Source organism: Micrasema longulum, unplaced genomic scaffold, assembly GCF_059751315.1.
Source record: "Micrasema longulum isolate JH-2025_06_02 unplaced genomic scaffold, ASM5975131v1 h1tg001158l, whole genome shotgun sequence".
Classification (NCBI taxonomy): domain Eukaryota; kingdom Metazoa; phylum Arthropoda; class Insecta; order Trichoptera; family Brachycentridae; genus Micrasema; species Micrasema longulum.
Window position 1 is genome coordinate 179,891 of NW_028278345.1, and position 18,216 is coordinate 198,106.

At 34.6% G+C, this 18,216-nt stretch overlaps 1 protein-coding gene across 1 annotated transcript in view; it reads right to left on the reverse strand.

The window, feature by feature from the left end:
- Positions 1-591: 591 nt before the first annotated feature.
- The window catches only part of slou (homeodomain transcription factor slouch), a 30,300-nt gene continuing 12,675 nt past the window's right edge, over positions 592-18,216 (reverse strand). The window contains exons 2-3 of the mRNA XM_088233858.1: positions 5,324-5,658; positions 592-976 (exon numbers count right to left, since the gene is read on the reverse strand). Coding sequence (XP_088089984.1) covers positions 722-976; positions 5,324-5,658 — 590 coding nt within the window. The 3' untranslated portion in view covers positions 592-721. The remainder of the gene's footprint in view (positions 977-5,323; positions 5,659-18,216) is intronic.

Below are 18,216 nucleotides of genomic sequence, written 5' to 3' on the forward strand. Positions count from 1 at the left end.
ATTTTCTTAAAAAATTTAATTTTCTTGAAAATTAAATTATCCTTTAAAAATTGAATTTTCTTTAAAAATTAAATATTCTTTAATTTTTTTTAAAAATTTAATTTCCTTTGAAAATTAAATTTACTTTACAAATTTCAAGTTTTTTGTAACATTGACTCATATTCATGTGTAGTTTACTAAAACGGCTTGTTTGATGTAGCATCGTAACTAAAAACGAGTGATATTTAATGTTCCGATCCATGGGTGACCTGCTTTTGGCTGCTTAAACCAGCCAATAGCAGGTCATCAGCCCAGTAAATGCCAAGACATTCATATTCCCTTCTCAAAAATGTGTTCTCTCTATGTTGCAACAAATTTTGATTATTATAATTCAAATTACTTCCAATTTTATATAAAATGTTAATGGAGGCTAGATTTCTTACCAATTTTGCACTCTGTACCTGCAAGACGTGTTGTAATCTAACTATTTTTTACGATTTAGTTAAAATAAAAAAATATTTGTAACAGAGAGCTAGAACCTCAAATCTCTGTGAAATTTTGTCTTTGTCTTCAAGAATTTGGACTTTAAAAATATTGTTAAACAGAAACGCGTTTTTTGTATTTTACCAAATGAAAAATCTTGGAAAAACTAACGATTTGTCCATTTTTTTCATGTTTTTTTTCTATGTTTAATTTTTCAAAACGTTTCATTTTTTTTTCCAAGTCGGTCGCTGAGCGAAGATCACGCGCTGTGCGAGTGGCCGAGCGCGTGGTGGTGGTGTCCGGCCAGGTGGTGGAAGTACGACGGGCCGTAGGCGCCGCCCGCGCCCCCGAAGCCGTAGTGGGCGGCGTGCGGCGCGTACAGTAGCGCCCCGCCGAAGGGCGGCCCGCCCGGGAAGCCCCCCGAGGGCGGCGGCGGGATGGTGGGGCTGTTCACGTCCATACCTGGGTTCTGCTTTTTCCATTTTGTGCGGCGATTTTGAAACCATATCTTCACCTGAAATAAAAATATAAAAGAATGAAATAAACAAAAAAAAAATAACTTAAACCAATTCTGGTCAAAGGACTTTATGCAATTCAGATGTATCGACGCTATCCTGATGGAATACATAAAGTCTAAAAAATATGAGTATATATATACATATATGTGTATAAATCTGAGATAAAAGCACTTTTATGAAAACAGTGAATAATCAAATCTACACGTCAGTTGGAATATTTTTGACTTTGACCAATGATATTCAATGAATACATTTTTTTTAAAGTTACAAACAAGAAGCTAAGTATGGATTTGACGAGTTTTATTTTTAAGTACCGTAACATATTTCTAGTGCTGTGGGTGTTTTCTGCAAATTGAGAAATGCCGTTTTTGTGTTCGACATTATTTTCAGAAGGTGATTATTAAAGTTTTTTGTATGAAAGCGGCCTGTGCCTCGATTATAAACATTATCTTCATCTGTATATATCGAGACGGTATACTTAACTTCTGTACTATCTGTATCTTACCTCGGTATGTTCTACCTACTTTCCATATCGACATCATATGATCGAAACAAGCCAATATAATGACTGCAAACAATTAGTCCGCGTTCCTTACGTCATTAACATTTAAAATAGTACTCATTCATATTTTAAATAGGCTTCTGCAATAAAAAGTGCTCATTTCAAAGCGATTATAACTTCAATAAATGCCAATTTAAGCAAAAAATGCTCGCTTAAACATGAATTTTGCATGACTTTTGTAAATCATCTAGACGGTAAGCTTAACGATCGTCTATATGTATCTACCGATCTTTACCGATCGACTACAAAGCCGGCTCCTATAACGTCTCGATACGTACACTCGGAAAGATATAAAACAGATGGAAAAAGTAGATTAACTAAATTATATTTTTAGAGTGGTAACTTTCTGACGCATATAATCTCTGTCTAACGCCTAGACACTCTTATTTGTTAATAGGAGAGAACCTAGCGACATAATTTTCACATCTAGGCGTTCGTTTTATTTAAGTGGCAGTTATGTCGGAATTTAATTCTACTTCAAAACTGACTTATTTCTCTCATATTTTTACTAGGCTTTTAAGAAAAAAAGTGCCAAACTTACAACGATTAAAATTTTTAATAAATCTTAATTAAAGAAAAATTGCTCGGGGTTTTAGACTCGTCGGTATAAAATGATGTACTTACATCAAAACTTGATGGTAGTGTACCTTTATAGTCGGTTGGGAGACTTTTATCTTCAACTATGACGTCTTACTGAAGTTATGTCATTTTAGAACGTAGATATGTGTACCGTGACGTACGCTTCCCCTTGATTAAAATCGATGTACTTACCCAAAACTAGAAGGTGGGGGGGTTGGTATAGTATATCTTTATAATCGCTAGACGGAATTTATCTTCAACTATACCGTCAAGGTGAAGGTATGACGTATTTATCTTCCTATCATAATTGAGGCCATGGTTGTTTTAGCAAAACATACAATTGACCTTAGTGCACTCGATAACACCAATATCTCATTTTTTAAAATTGTGAACTGCCCGTTTTCTGCATACCTACGTTCAATTAAATGTTCTAATTTTTACCGCCCACAATTTCTCATTGCTCCGAGTTTTCTCGTTGCGATAAATTCCGGAGTAAATAAATAAAAAAAATGCGTATATTTTATTCGAAACCCTGGCTTGAAGAGTTAAAATGTATTTTGGTTTTGTAATTCATTTTTGATGTTCCAGTAAGTTACATGCTTACTTTTGATCTTTTTATCATATTAATGTTGCCTACAATCAACTTACGATTATTACTAATGGTCCATCTAATTGTTTGTGGACCAAAATACTTTTGTCAAGGAGTAATTTTAACCGAGACATCGTTTCATTTCAGTACTTTTATTTTATATTTTTAATAACATGCTATAATTAATTACCCACTAAGTCTTAAGACTTTTCACTGCGGTACAATTTCTTAGGACAGATTTATTTTGCATACTTTCATGTTATATTAAGGCTAAATTAGCAGTTCATAATGGAGTTCATAATGGAGTTCTGGTACCAACCCTAGTGTATGGAAGCGAAGCATGGAGTTGGAAAAAAAGGGACGAAAGTAGACTGAATGCTGTTGAAATGCGATCCCTCAGGCGAATGTGCGGAAAAACAATGTATGATAGGTGCCCTAATGTCGAAATTAGAGCAGAATGCAAGGCTGAGTTAAGCATTATCGACAAAATTAAGAAAGGTCTTTTGCGATGGTTCGGTCACGTGGAGCGAATGAATGATGAAAGAACGGCTAAAAAGATTTATGATGCGAATGTGTCTGGTTGTAGAAGTCGAGGAAGGCCGAGAAAGACATGGCATGATCAAGTACAACAAATTCTTGAAAGTGGTCATGTGAAAAGTCGGAATAATCGACGTGCGTGCATGAGAAGATGTATGAATGTGAAGGAAGCAAAGGAAGTGTGCCAGGACAGAGTGGTGTGGCGTTCTATCCTCTCTGCCTACCCCTCTGGGGAAATGGCGTGATGGTTAGTTAGTTAGTTAGTCATGTTATAAATATAATTAAATTATTTATAACCCTTTACCAGTCACTTTAAAGTATTAAACAGATATTTTTTCAATTCAAATTTATTGCAACAGAGAGGAAAAACATTTTTGAGAAGAGAACATGGAAGTATAAGGATTTACAGGGCTTTTGACCTGTCATTGGCTGGTTTCAGTGGCCACTTTATACACTGCGTAACATTCACCATTCTACCCATGTTTAATCATCCGCATTTCCTCAGCTCTTCCATCTGTTGACTTTTGTGAAGCAAAGGAGCTGAAACCTTTATTATGTGGGTGAGATTCATCCGGCTAAACCAAATCACCTACTAGGCAACGCCTAAAAACAATTTTCCAATTTTTATATTTCTTCTTTTACCAAAAAGTTAATTCAACAGTGTTTGAGTTTGTCCAAATGCTTGCAGACTGGCTGGATTTTCTCCCTAGGGAGTTTTACATATTTTAATTTGTTACGACAGAGATGCAAAACATTTTTGAGAAGGGAATATGGAAGTCTTGGCATTTACAGGGCTTATGACCTGTCATTGGCTGGTGATAAGGCAGAACTATTTTTAATGTTAATGAAGTAAGGAACGCGGACTAATTTTTGCGATCATTCATTGGTTTTTGTCGATATGGCAAGTAGGTAGAACATACCGAGGTAAGATAAAGATAATACAGAAGTTAAGTATACGGTCTCGATATACAGGATGACTAGAACTGAACCAGCCATAGCAAATTCGTATATAGAGAAGATCATTTGCTAATTATTGGAGATATGTTAATTTTTTTACTTTATCGAGATTTCCCAGAAATTTGACATTTGAGCATTCAAATCTTTATTTTTTCATTATTTTAGTATTTTTTAATTATTTGTTGGTAGTCATGAACATTTGTGATTAAAAAAAGTCGGAACTTCCCTCAAACTAGGGTTAAAAAATAAGATTTTACGCTTTAAAAAAAGGGTGACAAACCAGAGAACTAACTTATAGTAGAATAAATTATTGAAACATCGTAGTTTTGTTTTATTTCAGGTTGAATTTGAACGTATTTTTTTTTATTCAGTATCTTTTTTTAAACCCTAGTTTGAGGGAAGTTTCGACGTATTTTAATCACCAATGTTTATTACTACCAACAAATAGTAAAAAAAAATAACTAAAATAATGAAAAAAACTGCGTTCTAAATGCATAAAGGTCAAATTTTAGAAAAATCTCCATAAAGTATGAAAATTAACATATCTCCCAAACTATAAAGCTTTAGCTAGGGAGAGTGAGATCCAATAATGAGCAAATGACCTCCTCTATGTGCAAATTCGCTATGGCGGGTTCAGTTCCAGTATACATATGAAGATAGCGTTCATAAAAAAATGGATAGTGGAGCTAGGTAGAAGTAAAATGGATTGTCTCATTCGCCTAAACTAATATTGAATCAACTGCTCCACAAGTGTATAGCTTATGTCAGGTTTTTGTTATTTTAATTATGTGTTTTGTAATATAAATAATATAGAAATATATAAATTGATTACAAATATAAATACGCAGTGTTTAAAACTGTCTGAATATTTTGTTAATTATCTCCGTTTATAAAGTTAGTCTTCTTTGTTTATTCTCAAATGTAAAAATATTTTTAAAATAGTATATTGTTAAGTGTCAGCGGCACGGGTAACCCCAGTGAGGTCACATTATTTTCATTATTAATTATAGTTTGTAAGAGAAAAATATGAATAAATTAATAAATAATTGAGGCCCATCAGATTTCTTAGGACTGGCCACCATTTACAAGAATAAAAATAACGATAGCAATTATTTTTACCTGTGTTTCAGTCAGGCTTAAACTCAAAGCCAGATTGAGTCGTTCGCACACACTCAAGTATCTGGTCGTCTTGAACTTGTTCTCCAGCGAAACTAGTTGCTCGTAGGTGAAGGCGGTCCTCGCCCTCCGCGGCTTGGCGCCGCCCCCCCCGCCGCCCTTGCCGCCCTCCCGGCTGCCGCCCTTGCTGCTCCGGCGGCCCCCGGAAACGCCCGAAGGGCTCTTCGGGTCCCCGCCGTCCTCGAGGTCCGACTGGGTGAGGGTGTCGTCGTCCAAGTTGTCGTCGTTGTCGTCCGGATCGTTGTCATCATTGTCGGAATGCTGGGCGTTGTCTTTTCCTGCGGAAAAAATAATCACGTTAACTCTTGTGTGGCTGTGATGTCACACTAGTCGACATAGGATACAAGACTTGATATATCTCTCTTATTTTTGTAATCTTCAAATGGACGTTTTCACACATGATTTTGAAAGCAAAATTTCTAGAACCATGCCAAATGTTAATACAAAAAATATTTATCCTTGCTACGGGAAGAATGTATGTCCGCTAATTCAGCAACACATCTGTACAGATACCTTATACAAGAGAGAGCACTAAGATAGAAGTCATAACAAGGAAGACAGAGACGCTGTTCTGCGGCGGGTGTTGTCCAAAACAGATTCAGTCTTCATTCGGTTGATGGCAGTGATGAGAGATGCACGCGAGTAACATGGCGTATTTGTGATTTTTAATTTATTTTGCTATTTTTATATATAACAGGGCAAAATTTTATGTTTATTCGCATAAATAATGGAAATGGAATATTATTTTATTTATTTGGATAACCAACAGCTATAATTATCTTATATATATAACAAAACAAATAACGAATTAGCCAATTACAGGTTTTCACAAGTAGCATCACAGTAAGTTAAAAAAGATTCTCGAAGATTTATCTTCGAGATTCTTTTTTATTTTTATTTTTTTTTAAATTTAATTTCATTTTAATGAATAATAATTTAATGTAAATTCAAAAGAAAAGAAAAAATACAAGGAATTATTTTGAAAGCAAACGCCGTACGTCATTAAGATTATTTGCAAATAAATCTATGTTAAATGATTTATTTATGACATAAGAATGATTAAAAGTTCGCCATAAATATGAATTTTACCTATAATTAGATGAAACAAGAGGTATGTGAATTATTAAACTTTCTCTATTAGGTTCTTCATCTGTGTTGTAATATGTTAATATTAACAGCTCCCTAGGGGGTTGAATCCAGTCCCTTTCTACAAAAACTTGGACAAACTATAAACATTGTTGATAAATCCACCCGGTCCAAGAAGAAGTATTAAAATTGAAAAATATTTTCATGCGCTGCCTAATATGTGGGTGAAATAATTCAATCATATTAATCTCACCCGCAACAATAAAGGTTTCAGCTCTTTACGTAAAATGCCTTTGTCCGAAAGTGGTACTAGTTTGTATTTGTTTAAGTTGTCTTTGTGTTGAGGATCTAGTGATTATATTATTTTTATATTTTGTATTGTTGGGGTTATGTCTTTCATGTAAGTAAGAATAGTTTTTAAATCTATAAGTGAGTAATGTTTAAGCGTACAATTGCTTTGGTGTCATAAGTAGTGATTTGTAAAATATTTTTTCAGTACAAATTCCATACAAAAAGTAATAAAATATAAGTATGAATGCAAAATGTCACTAAAACGGGTATATTATTACGGTTATTCAATGGGTTTTTTTCAGATTTGCTGGGTTCGAGAATTAAGGCATCGCATTTCTTTCATTCATATACTTTTTTGAAAACTATCAATTTTCTTTTTAATTCGTCAATCTAAAGTTATAATCCAAATCGTCAAATCTAATTTCCAATATGATTTATCGTATTCTCCCAGTTCCGTTTTTGATATGCGCGGAGTGCTTTTATGGGAAGGTGGCTTTAAGCTCTCGTCCTAGGAACTTTTCACTCAACACAGTGAACTGTGCGTAAAAGCTTGAAAGCTAAATTTAATTGACTTCGTGTGTTTGGGGAGGGATCCGAAATCATTACCGACTGTTCGAACGACTGGAAAATCGAGCTTTTGTTTAATTTTTCATTAAGCTTTTACGCTGCTTAAATATTTTAAATCTCCATTTAATAATTGGACTGAAAACAGTTTCAACCGCGCTCTTAATTGAAATAATTTGCATGAAGAAAAATAGCTTTTAACGATCGATAAATTTGATAGATAGAGAAACAATTAAATTAAATTTGTGTGATTTGTTCTCCGTGTATATTTCAACACAGACGGAGAACATTTTATGATAAAAGAGCACAGTAATTACAATTTTTTTCGATTGCTTTACATGCCTTCTCATATTTATAATTCCCACGCACACAAATCAAGTATATACTAATATACTAACCAGGATAAGAACTATGGAGGAGTTGTTGTTTCACACTTCCCAGTGGTGGTATTTTGAATCTTCTGTATCCCCTAGAGACCAGAGAGTGATTAATTCGATTTTTTTATGTGACAACACTTTGGCCATATAATGGCCACACTTATGTTTAAACGTCAAATGTTGTAGGAGTAGAAAGTCGGATTTATTTCGAACTTCTTGAAGACAAGATATATTTAAACTAGTTTATAATTCATTATACGTATAATGGTCTCTGGATAAGCCCAACTCCCAGCTTATCTTCTTTAAAAATCGATGTTGAACTGATTCAATATTATTGATGTGAATATCATAATATGGAGACCAGATAACAGAGGAATACTCTAGGTGCGGGTGAACTAGGGATCAGAAGAGAGTTTTAAGGGAATCGATATTTTTTTAGTCAGTTGTGCTTCTGTGTTAATAAATCCAAGAAGTTTTAAGGATTTATTGATAACATGTTTGATATAAACTGTAAAAGAAAGTTTACTGCCAAGTAAAATATCTAAATCTCGTATACTAGACACAGATGATAATATTTCATCGTTCAGTGAGTAGTCGTGTATGATTGGATTTTCCAGACGAAAAAATCTCATAACCTTGCGCTTAAATAAGCTGAGATGTAGATTATTGGATGAGCATCAGGTGCTAAAAGACAATAAATCATTGTAATAGTGACCAATCGAAAGGGTTGTCAATCTGATAAATATTAACTTCCCATTGTAATCGGGGCCCTGGAAAGGGAAGCTTTCTTCCAAGTTATCGACAACTTCAAGGAGACCCGACTTGACAAGTAAAGACAAAAAAGATAAATTACTTGTGTTTATCTCTCTTCTTCAAAAAGATAAAAAATAACCGCCTGTTTCATTAAAAAAACATTTTGATCAAAATAAATATTTTATCAATTTCAGGCTTCATATAAAGTTACCTGGAGTATTTCCCCCATCGGATCCCATTGCGCTGAGACTCCCTTTGCGGTTTCCATGGGTCCTGAAGTACTCGTAAATTAGCGTGGCAACATGGACGCGATGATCGTACACAAAGCCTTCTAGGCACCCCTAAAGCCTTTCGACCAGCAAAACAAGTACGCCAAATCACAGGGAAGCCAGATAGATATAAGGGTGGAATTAATTAACAATGTTGTCATGGATTTAGGCAGAGTGATTCAAGGGCTTAATTAGAGAAATATTATTTCCTTATAACTAACACCGCACTCGTTTAGCTTATAATTATTGTTAACAATATTTTAAGTTATTTAAGATGAGGCACAAGGCTAGCGAGCTGGCGTGAGTTTCGTAATATCCCCTAATATTTATCTGAGACTAAATTTTTAAAAAGACAAGTTTAGGTTCGATAAAAAAAACAATTTATTTTGCTTTCTTTAAACAAATTAGTAAGAAAATTTAGCACGGCAAAATCAATCAAAAATAATAACTTTTAAGTAAATAATATTAAAAAAAACAATATTAACCTTGTATTTTTTTTTTAAGTGTTCTTCATATTATTATCACGTTTTATTTTATTTTATTTCATTGGAAAGCCAACAAACATGTATAAATTTATAAGATACAATTATATATATATATATATTTTTTTATTTTTTAAAGGAATAACCCGCTAAGCCTCTATATTGAGACTTGTCAGCAGGTGGGATAGAGGGGATATGGAAGAAGGTAATGAAAAATACACCACAATACCCAGACCAATTGAGAAAAAAATCTTTCTTGGATTTTTTTCTTGCAACTGGCGGGAATCGAACCCGCGACGCCAGTTTCACAGATAGCCGTCTAACCAACTGCGCCACGGCGCCTGTCATATCATAAAATCCTATTAGAGGCTTCCTTATAATATTGTAAATGTTATCACATAAAAATTATACATAACATAAAATAACTAATCTTACAAAACTTATAATATTACTAAAAATGTAAATGTAATACATATTATGGTCTGATTGGCTGGGGAAGCTGTACTAAAACGACTATGGCTTCAGCAACTATATAAAAATCAGTGATAAGAGTTATATTAAAAAAACCACACCGATACCCGAGTGATTCGCTCTTCAAATAATTTCCAGTTCTGGATATTCGTCAACAGTATATATTGAGGTCAGTAGCGATCACGCACCTCAACAGGGAAAAATACGCAAGGGTTTGTCATGTTCATAATACTAGACACTCCAATAAGGATCCGATTCTACAAAGAGGAGTTAATACTTGTTTGGCTCAAAGGCAGCAATATTATATAGGCCCGAGGATATATAACCTTATCCCAGATTCATGAAAATGTGGTGAGATTGCCCGGCTGAGGAAGGTGTTGACTGCATTCTTAATCCATATTGGTCAGAGGGAGTCAGAGAAATTGTTGTCCAATGTAGAAAGACGTAAGCTGATTTCTTATTTTACTAATAATGACTTAGGACTTAGGATATAGAGATTTTGGTATTATGTATGTTTTCACTGTATATTTACTTTTAAGACTGAAAAAGCACACATAATAATAAAACTGTGATAACTTTTTAATATTATTATAAAATACATAATTTACTGCCTTAGAACGGGGAAGCTATCCCTAGTTAGGCAGTTTAGATGAACCAACAGCAAAAATAAATAAAAAAAATGTTTACATTTACAATTTAATTAATTTGTTGTTTAAATAATTACTTGTAAATTGCTGTAATAAATATGTAAAATATATATATAAATAAAAAAAAATTAAAAAAATGGTCACCTTAAACCAATGAAACTCACGCTCCTCCCTTCATCCCCTCCCCCCTTTTTCAAGTATTTTACAAACAACATAAAATATGTTCATAATCTAATCAGTGCACGTTTGTCCTAATCAGTGCATGTGCCTATTAAAATGCATATCGTATTGGTTTTATATTTTTGTGCAACAACTATGGTGTGGTCCCGTGGCTAGTGTTACGGACTCACGGACTAGAGGCCCGAGGTTCAAACCCCACTCTAACCCAACTTGATTACCATTTTCTAATGGTGCGTTATTTAAAACTTATATTTTTTTTGTATGTATATATTTGGACCCTTGTATTAAATAGCCTTACCTGTCATGTACAAGGCTAAGGTACTCGGAAAAAAACGTTTTTGTTTGTCTTGAAAATGGGATGTTCGATCACTGATTTTGGTTTATTACCTTTATGAGTCCCATTATTGCAAAGTCCAAGAACAATGGCGCGTGATAACTGCTTTTTACAACAGTGTGGATATTTCATCTTTCTTGCATTCTGCTTCAAAATTAAGGCGTTGTAAACTAAAAAATGGGCGCTGAAATAAAAGATGTTCGATACTCTGTGAAGAAATATCATCGCATGGACAATAGTCGTCATTCTTTAATTTAAGTCTATATAGGTAACTTCTCATGGCTCCGTGTCCGGTAAAAATTTGGGTCGTTTCAAAAGTACTTTGGTGATGATGACGGAAGTTAGCTGCATCAGCCAGCGTTGGGAATAACATTTAAGTGATTTTAACAACTTATCAATATGTTTCTTTTTTGGGTGATACCGTGAGTGTTAGATTTGTTCCGACGTTTTGGCTACCATTGCAGTTTACCTTCAAGATGGCTCCTGCAATGGTAGGTAGCTGAAACGTCGGAACAAATCCAACACACACCGCATCGCCCAAAAAAGAAACAAATTGATAACAGTGACCGTGAAAACATTCGCACTTATTTATTTACAACTTGTTAAAAATGGCCACTAAAATTGAAATATTTCGGTAAATTATTAGACCGCTAATATTTCTTTAAAAAAAATAAATATAAAAAAAGTTTGAATGTAGGAAGTGAGGAATGAATGCAAAGACAGAGTCATATCCTCTTTGACTACCCCCATAGAGAAACGGCGTGATTTTTTTGTTTATTTTATTTGGATATACTCAAAATAAATGCTAATATTTCTTAACACATGACGGCATATAAAAATCCTCAGTTTTCAGTCTTGGATGAGATATCGATCGGTATATTTTCATGTTACCTTGTTGACTGATTGATTTGTCTAACCCCCGAATCACCGGATATAATTATTTATCTACCCCTCGACAAATGGCCATATCTCCTAACCGTATAACTATCCGATTAGCGGGAACACCCCACGATATGTAGTTGGATTGAAATTGATACATTGGGGTGCGACAGTAACCCTGCTGGTAACTAAATACGAAATTTTCAATCATGGGTGAAATCGACCCCAGATCAAAAAAATCTTATCGCTGATTTTACTGCGCTGAAAATTAAATGCAATTACAGAAAAAAAAAGTTTTTATAATGTTTTATGTCTTACCCCATGGTTCATAAGGCACTTCATTGGAAAATAAAATGCAGTGCGCCTTGATCATATGTTACATAAAGATAAGCTGATTAGTCTTACGCTTCAGATACCAGTACAAGGACAGTGAAATATTGCAGTGCAACAAATATTTCACGCCTGCAAGCAATCGAACTCAGGGCCTCAAGCATGGTAGAAGTATACGTCAACCACTACACTCCGAGGTTTACTTATTCCTACTCAATTTGCTAATTCAGGTTTTTTAAAAAAGGGTAGCCATCGAGTTGAAAACACTCATCTAAGGTTATGGTACTATTTAAAACATTGGTTTGTATTATTCAAATAAAAAAATATTAATACATTAAAAAAACAATTAAAACATAATACCCGTATGCAGAGACAAACCTTAAGGTGAGGAGAGTACATTCTATTGTCTTCACCTTCGGGTTATTCTCTGCATTTGAAAGTAGAATGTACTTTCCTCACCTTAAGTTTTGTCTCTGCATACGGGTATAAATCTTATAGAGTTCCCCAGAAGGCGATCATGTAACTCAATTTCACAAAAGTCAACCGATGGAAGATTGGAGGAAATGTGGGTGTTTAAACATGAGCAAAATGGTAAATGTTACACAGTGTGTAAAGTGGCCACTTAAACCAGCCAATGACAGGTCATAAGCCCTGTAAATGCCTAGACGTCCATATTTCCTTCTCAAAAATGTTTTCCCTCTCTGTTGAATTGAATTTAAACACTTTTAATAGTTTTACGTTTTGGCCATTAAGTATTCTGTAGACGTCACTTAATACGCAACTGCCGATTTAAATTCAATTGTGCCGTGTTGTGTCGTTTGTAAGTGTCAAAAACTGCTGGGGTCAAAAGGAAATACGGTTGAATCACTTTTCGCGTGTAAGAAGCGAAATCACAAATAATGCCATTTAAGAATCCGATTATTTTACCATAGTCAGACTAACAAATTACAACAGGGATGGAGAATATCTTAAAGAAGGGAATATAACCTGTAATTGGCTGGTTTAAGTAGCCACTTTACACACTGTGAACATTCACCATGTTGGCATGTTGCCTGTGTTTAAATATCCATATTTCTTCAATTCTTCCATTTGTTGATTTAAGTGAAGTTAAAGAGCTGAAGCCTTTATTGTGGGGAAGAGATTTATCCGTCTGAATTATTTCGCATACTAGGCAACGCCTAAAAACAATATTCCAATTTTTCAACTTTTTTTTGGACCTGTTGGCTTTGTGGCCTTGAGTGACATACTCAAATTTTGTAATATGTCAGATTATTAAATAAAATAAGGTGGACAATTTGTTAGTTTTATCACCAGGGTAGTCGAATTTTTTACCCGGTTTTCTATTAAAAAACCTAAGTGTAATATTGAATGGTATGAATTAAATTAATTACTAAATTATTATTCAACGATTTTTTTACGTTTGGCTTATAAAAGTACCTGTTTTTCTTAAGTTTCTTTGTTGACCTATGGTGTAGTGGTCAGCGCATTAGCATACCAAACAAGAGATCTCGGGTTCGATTTCTGACATAGTTGACCTAAGTTAGTTATTTAAAAATGTGTTTTTGCACTGGAATATTTTATGGACTGGCACCCGATGCGTAAGACTGATCATCTTACTTCACGTAACAAAAACATTGTCAAGATACGCTGCGATTGGTGAACAAATGCAGTGCCATATGCGCCATTAGGTGCGGAAAGGGAATGATGATGATGATTTTTTTATTGTCCAGTCAGTAAAATATTTTTTGAGGTAAAATATAACATAACATAACACAAAGTTGTATGATATTGTTCACGTTCTGGCAACATTACGCGGCCACTTCACACATGCGCGCAGGCGGAATGGCGGGTAGAAACGGGACTTTTGGACACAGTATGATATATACAATCTTGGTTCTACGCGCCTTCAGTGGCTCAATTACAAATAACTATCGACGTGCTAATAAACGTCGTGATAACATTTTCTCCCTATGGTTGATTATCGTATTCGCGATCACAATATTACATCCGTGAACACCTTATATTAAATGTCTAAATATTTACGTATTGCGACGTAAAATTCTGCCGCGCAATCACATATTTGAATTTTACCGGTGTAAATATGGAAAATATTCCAATACTTCTATTTTTATTTAATACTTATCATGATATTTATTGCATTTAGCCGGCGGTTGGTAAGCCAAATGTCAAGAAAAGCAGTCGCCATAGTAATTGTAATTAAATTTTCACTTTTTTGTATTAGATACTCCTTACTATTTTGTAAATGTAATCAATTGTATTATTTTTTATAGTAAACGCTGATTTTCGCAAATGAACTGTATTTATTTACTAGGAAAACAAAGCATGTTTTTAACTCTTAAAAGACTGTGGTAAATAATCCCTTTGCGCGCGGTGATGTAACATCGTGTTACCACTAGTAAAATACGGAATATTCTAAAGTTCAGACATTTGAAAAAAATGGAAAACATGGAGACTACTGTTTAATAACTCCTTTTTCATTATTTATGGGAATAAACATATAATTTAATCCTGTTATAGCAAAATAAATTGCAAAAAAAATCACAAATACGCCGCTCATATTACGCGCGTGCGTCCCCCATCATTGTCATTAACCGACTGAAGACTAAATCTGTTTTAGATGACACCCACCGCAGAACAGCGTCTCAGTCTTCCTAGTTATGACTTCTATCTTCGTGCTCTGTCTTGTATAAGGTATCTGTATATATGTGTTGCTGAATTAGCGGACATTCATGCTTCGCGTAGCTAGGTTAAATATTTTTTGTATTTACATATAGCATAGTGATACAAATTTTACTTTCAAAATCGGGTGTGAAAACGTTCATTTGAAGATTACAAAAAATACGAATTCATCATTTAAAAAAATAAGAGAGATATATCAAATCTTGAGTCCTATGTCGATTAGTGTGACATCACAGCCACACAAGAGTTAAGCACGTCGATAGTTATTTGTGATTGAGCTACTGGTATACTATAACTCTGAGATTGTTATCATATTAACCACAGATTGATCTTGATTCGCAACAGTACATCTGAATACATCTGAAATATACATTTGAAAGCAGTGTGACATTGTTTTTTGTCCGGTTGCATGGTTTTTAATAAACACATCGAGGTATCACAAAGAATGTGTTAGTTTAGTATTTTATGGTCAAACTATTTTTTCAGAAATAGTGTACAAGTCTGGATGTTGTCTAAGGAAAGAGAGAATTGCAGGAGACTGCTGCGAGATGTTGCATAGATAACTAACTAACTAACTAACCATCACGCCATTTCCCCAGAGGGGTAGGCAGAGAGGATAGAACGCCACACCACTCTGTCCTGGCACACTTCCTTTGCTTCCTTAACATTCATACATCTTCTCATGCACGCACGTCGATTATTCCGACTTTTCACATGACCACTTTCAAGAATTTGTTGTACTTGATCATGCCATGTCTTTCTCGGCCTTCCTCGACTTCTACAACCAGACACATTCGCATCATAAATCTTTTTAGCCGTTCTTTCATCATTCATTCGCTCCACATGACCGAACCATCGCAAAAGACCTTTCTTAATTTCGTCGATAATGCTTAACTCAGCCTTGCATTCTGCTCTAATTTCGACATTAGGGCACCTATCATACATTGTTTTTCCGCACATTCGCCTGAGGGATCGCATTTCAACAGCATTCAGTCTACTTTCGTCCCTTTTTTTCCAACTCCATGCTTCGCTTCCATACATTAGGGTTGGTACCAGAACTTCATTATGAACTGCTAATTTAGCCTCTTGCGATAGACACTTATTTGCTACGACAGACTTTAAGGCACCATTAACTCTGTTACCGGCACTAACCCTCCTTTCAATATCCTTGTCCATATTTCCATCTCTAGTAAACATACTACCCAGATAGACAAATTCTTCGACCTGTTTCAAACTATCTCCATTTACTACAATCTTACATTCAGTCATAGTTACATTTCTTTCAAAGACCATGACGTTCGACTTTTGCACATTCATTAGCAAATCACTCTCCTTGCACACTTCGTAAACCTTTGTAACCAAGGATTGCAGTTCCTCTTCGCTGTCAGCTAGGAGGACTGCGTCATTGCATAGATAAACATACTAATATGCGTGTTGTCCAGATGTTTATAGAAATCTATGGAAATAATTAAATTAAATTTTTATTTTTGCTTTTATTTAATTTAATTATGCACATGCTTCAACTTTTCATTATGGTGCATCTCAACTCAACACAGGGCCCAAGGCCTAATAAAATTGATACGTTATTACCATTTTTTGTAATATTTATTTATTTGTATAAATAAATAAAAATTTATAGTAAAAATAATAATATTGTAAAATTTATTTATTTATTTACATACATAAGTTTATTGTACATTATTTGAGACATAAGTCCCAACTCCATAGGACTTAAGGTCCTGTGTTGAGATGGGACTAGTTATATTGAATTGAAGAAATATGTATTTTCAAACATAGGCAAAATGGTGATTCAACAATATTTTCAATTTATCCAAATTTTTGTAGATAAGGACTGGATTTAACTCCCCGGGGAGCTGTTAATATTAACATATTACAACAAAGATAGAGAACATTTTAGAGCAGGTAATATAGAAGTATATTGTCGGCCTCGTGGTGTAATGGTCAGCTCATTAGCCTGCCATGCAAGAGATCTCGGGTTCGATTCCCGACATGGTTGATGTGTAATATTTATTGAAAAGGGCGTTTTCTCACTAGAATATTTTATAGTCCCTGGACTGTAAGACTGATCATCTTTATGTAACAAAAATGATTTGGTGTACCCATGCAGTGCCCTATGCACCATTAGATGCGAGGGAACGATGATGCGATGATTTTAGAAGTCTAGGCATTTACAGGTCTTATGATCTGTCGTTAGCTGGTTTAAGTGGCCACTTTATACACTGTGAATTTGGATAAACTCAAAATATTGTTGATAAATCCACCTGGTTCATGAAGATGTATAGAAATTTAAAAAAAAATTAAGGCGTTGCCTTACTAGGCGAAATAATTAAATTAGATGAATCTCACAGACATAAATAAAGGTTTCGGCTCTTTAACTTCACAAAAATCAACGTATGATATATATATGTTGAAATGTGGGCAGAATGGTAAATGTTACACAGTGTGTAAAGCGGCCACTTAAACCAGCCAATGACAGGTCATAAGCCCTGTAGATGCCTAGACTTCTATATTACCTTCTCCAAAATGTTTTTCACCTATGTTGTAATATGTTAAATTTAACACCAATTGGTAAATGTTAGAGAGTGTGTAAAGTGTTCACTAAAACCAGCCAATGGCAGCCGGTAATTGTTTACACTTCCAAATATCCTTCTTTTAAATGGTTTCCAACTCTGTCGTAATTTAAAAAAAAATAAAAATTACACACTTTTATGTCTTCTTTTTCTTATTGTCAAAAAATACTTTTATTAGAATAATCTTATCATAACCGTTTTAAAAGTATTTAGAAATTCATTTATAATCATCCCTTAAATTCTTGATATGAAATACTGATATAAATTTTGCTGAATTTGTAATTTTCTGACCTTTTTTACAACTACATAATATTAATTATCTATTTTAGGGTTTATCCGTATGAGTAGGGGAAGTCGGGGCGTTGTGGCCATGTGAGGACGAATTAATTGAAAACGAGGGGGGGCTGGGGTAAATCGGCCCGGGGCAAAGCGTAAAAACGTTATTGCGGCTGTTGTAGCGGGGAAAAATGGAAAGAAAAAGGAAAGGTGGTGGGAGAATAGGCGGGGAGAGGGGACGCCGCCTATCGGTGCCTGCGTCGGCGTCGGGACGCTGCTGGCGTACAGGCTTAAATAAATTTATTTTTGTAAAGTTTGGATATGTTTGGATTGGCAGTTAGGTACTTACATTAAGAATTTCAAAAAAACTTAGCAAAGCAATCACTTTTATGAGATAATGTTGTTAGTGTAGTAAGATTAACAATGAAAGCGTCTATGTTTTATTAAATAGTACGGCTTGGAGTGGCAGGCGCCCCATTCAACGGTATGAAGGCTGTCTGGAGATTGGATATTTATTTAGTAGAAACCACATGTCACTTATATAACGCCTGCATAAGACCTGTTTTTAAAAAAGTATATGTGTATTAATTTGTTGCAAGAGAGGGA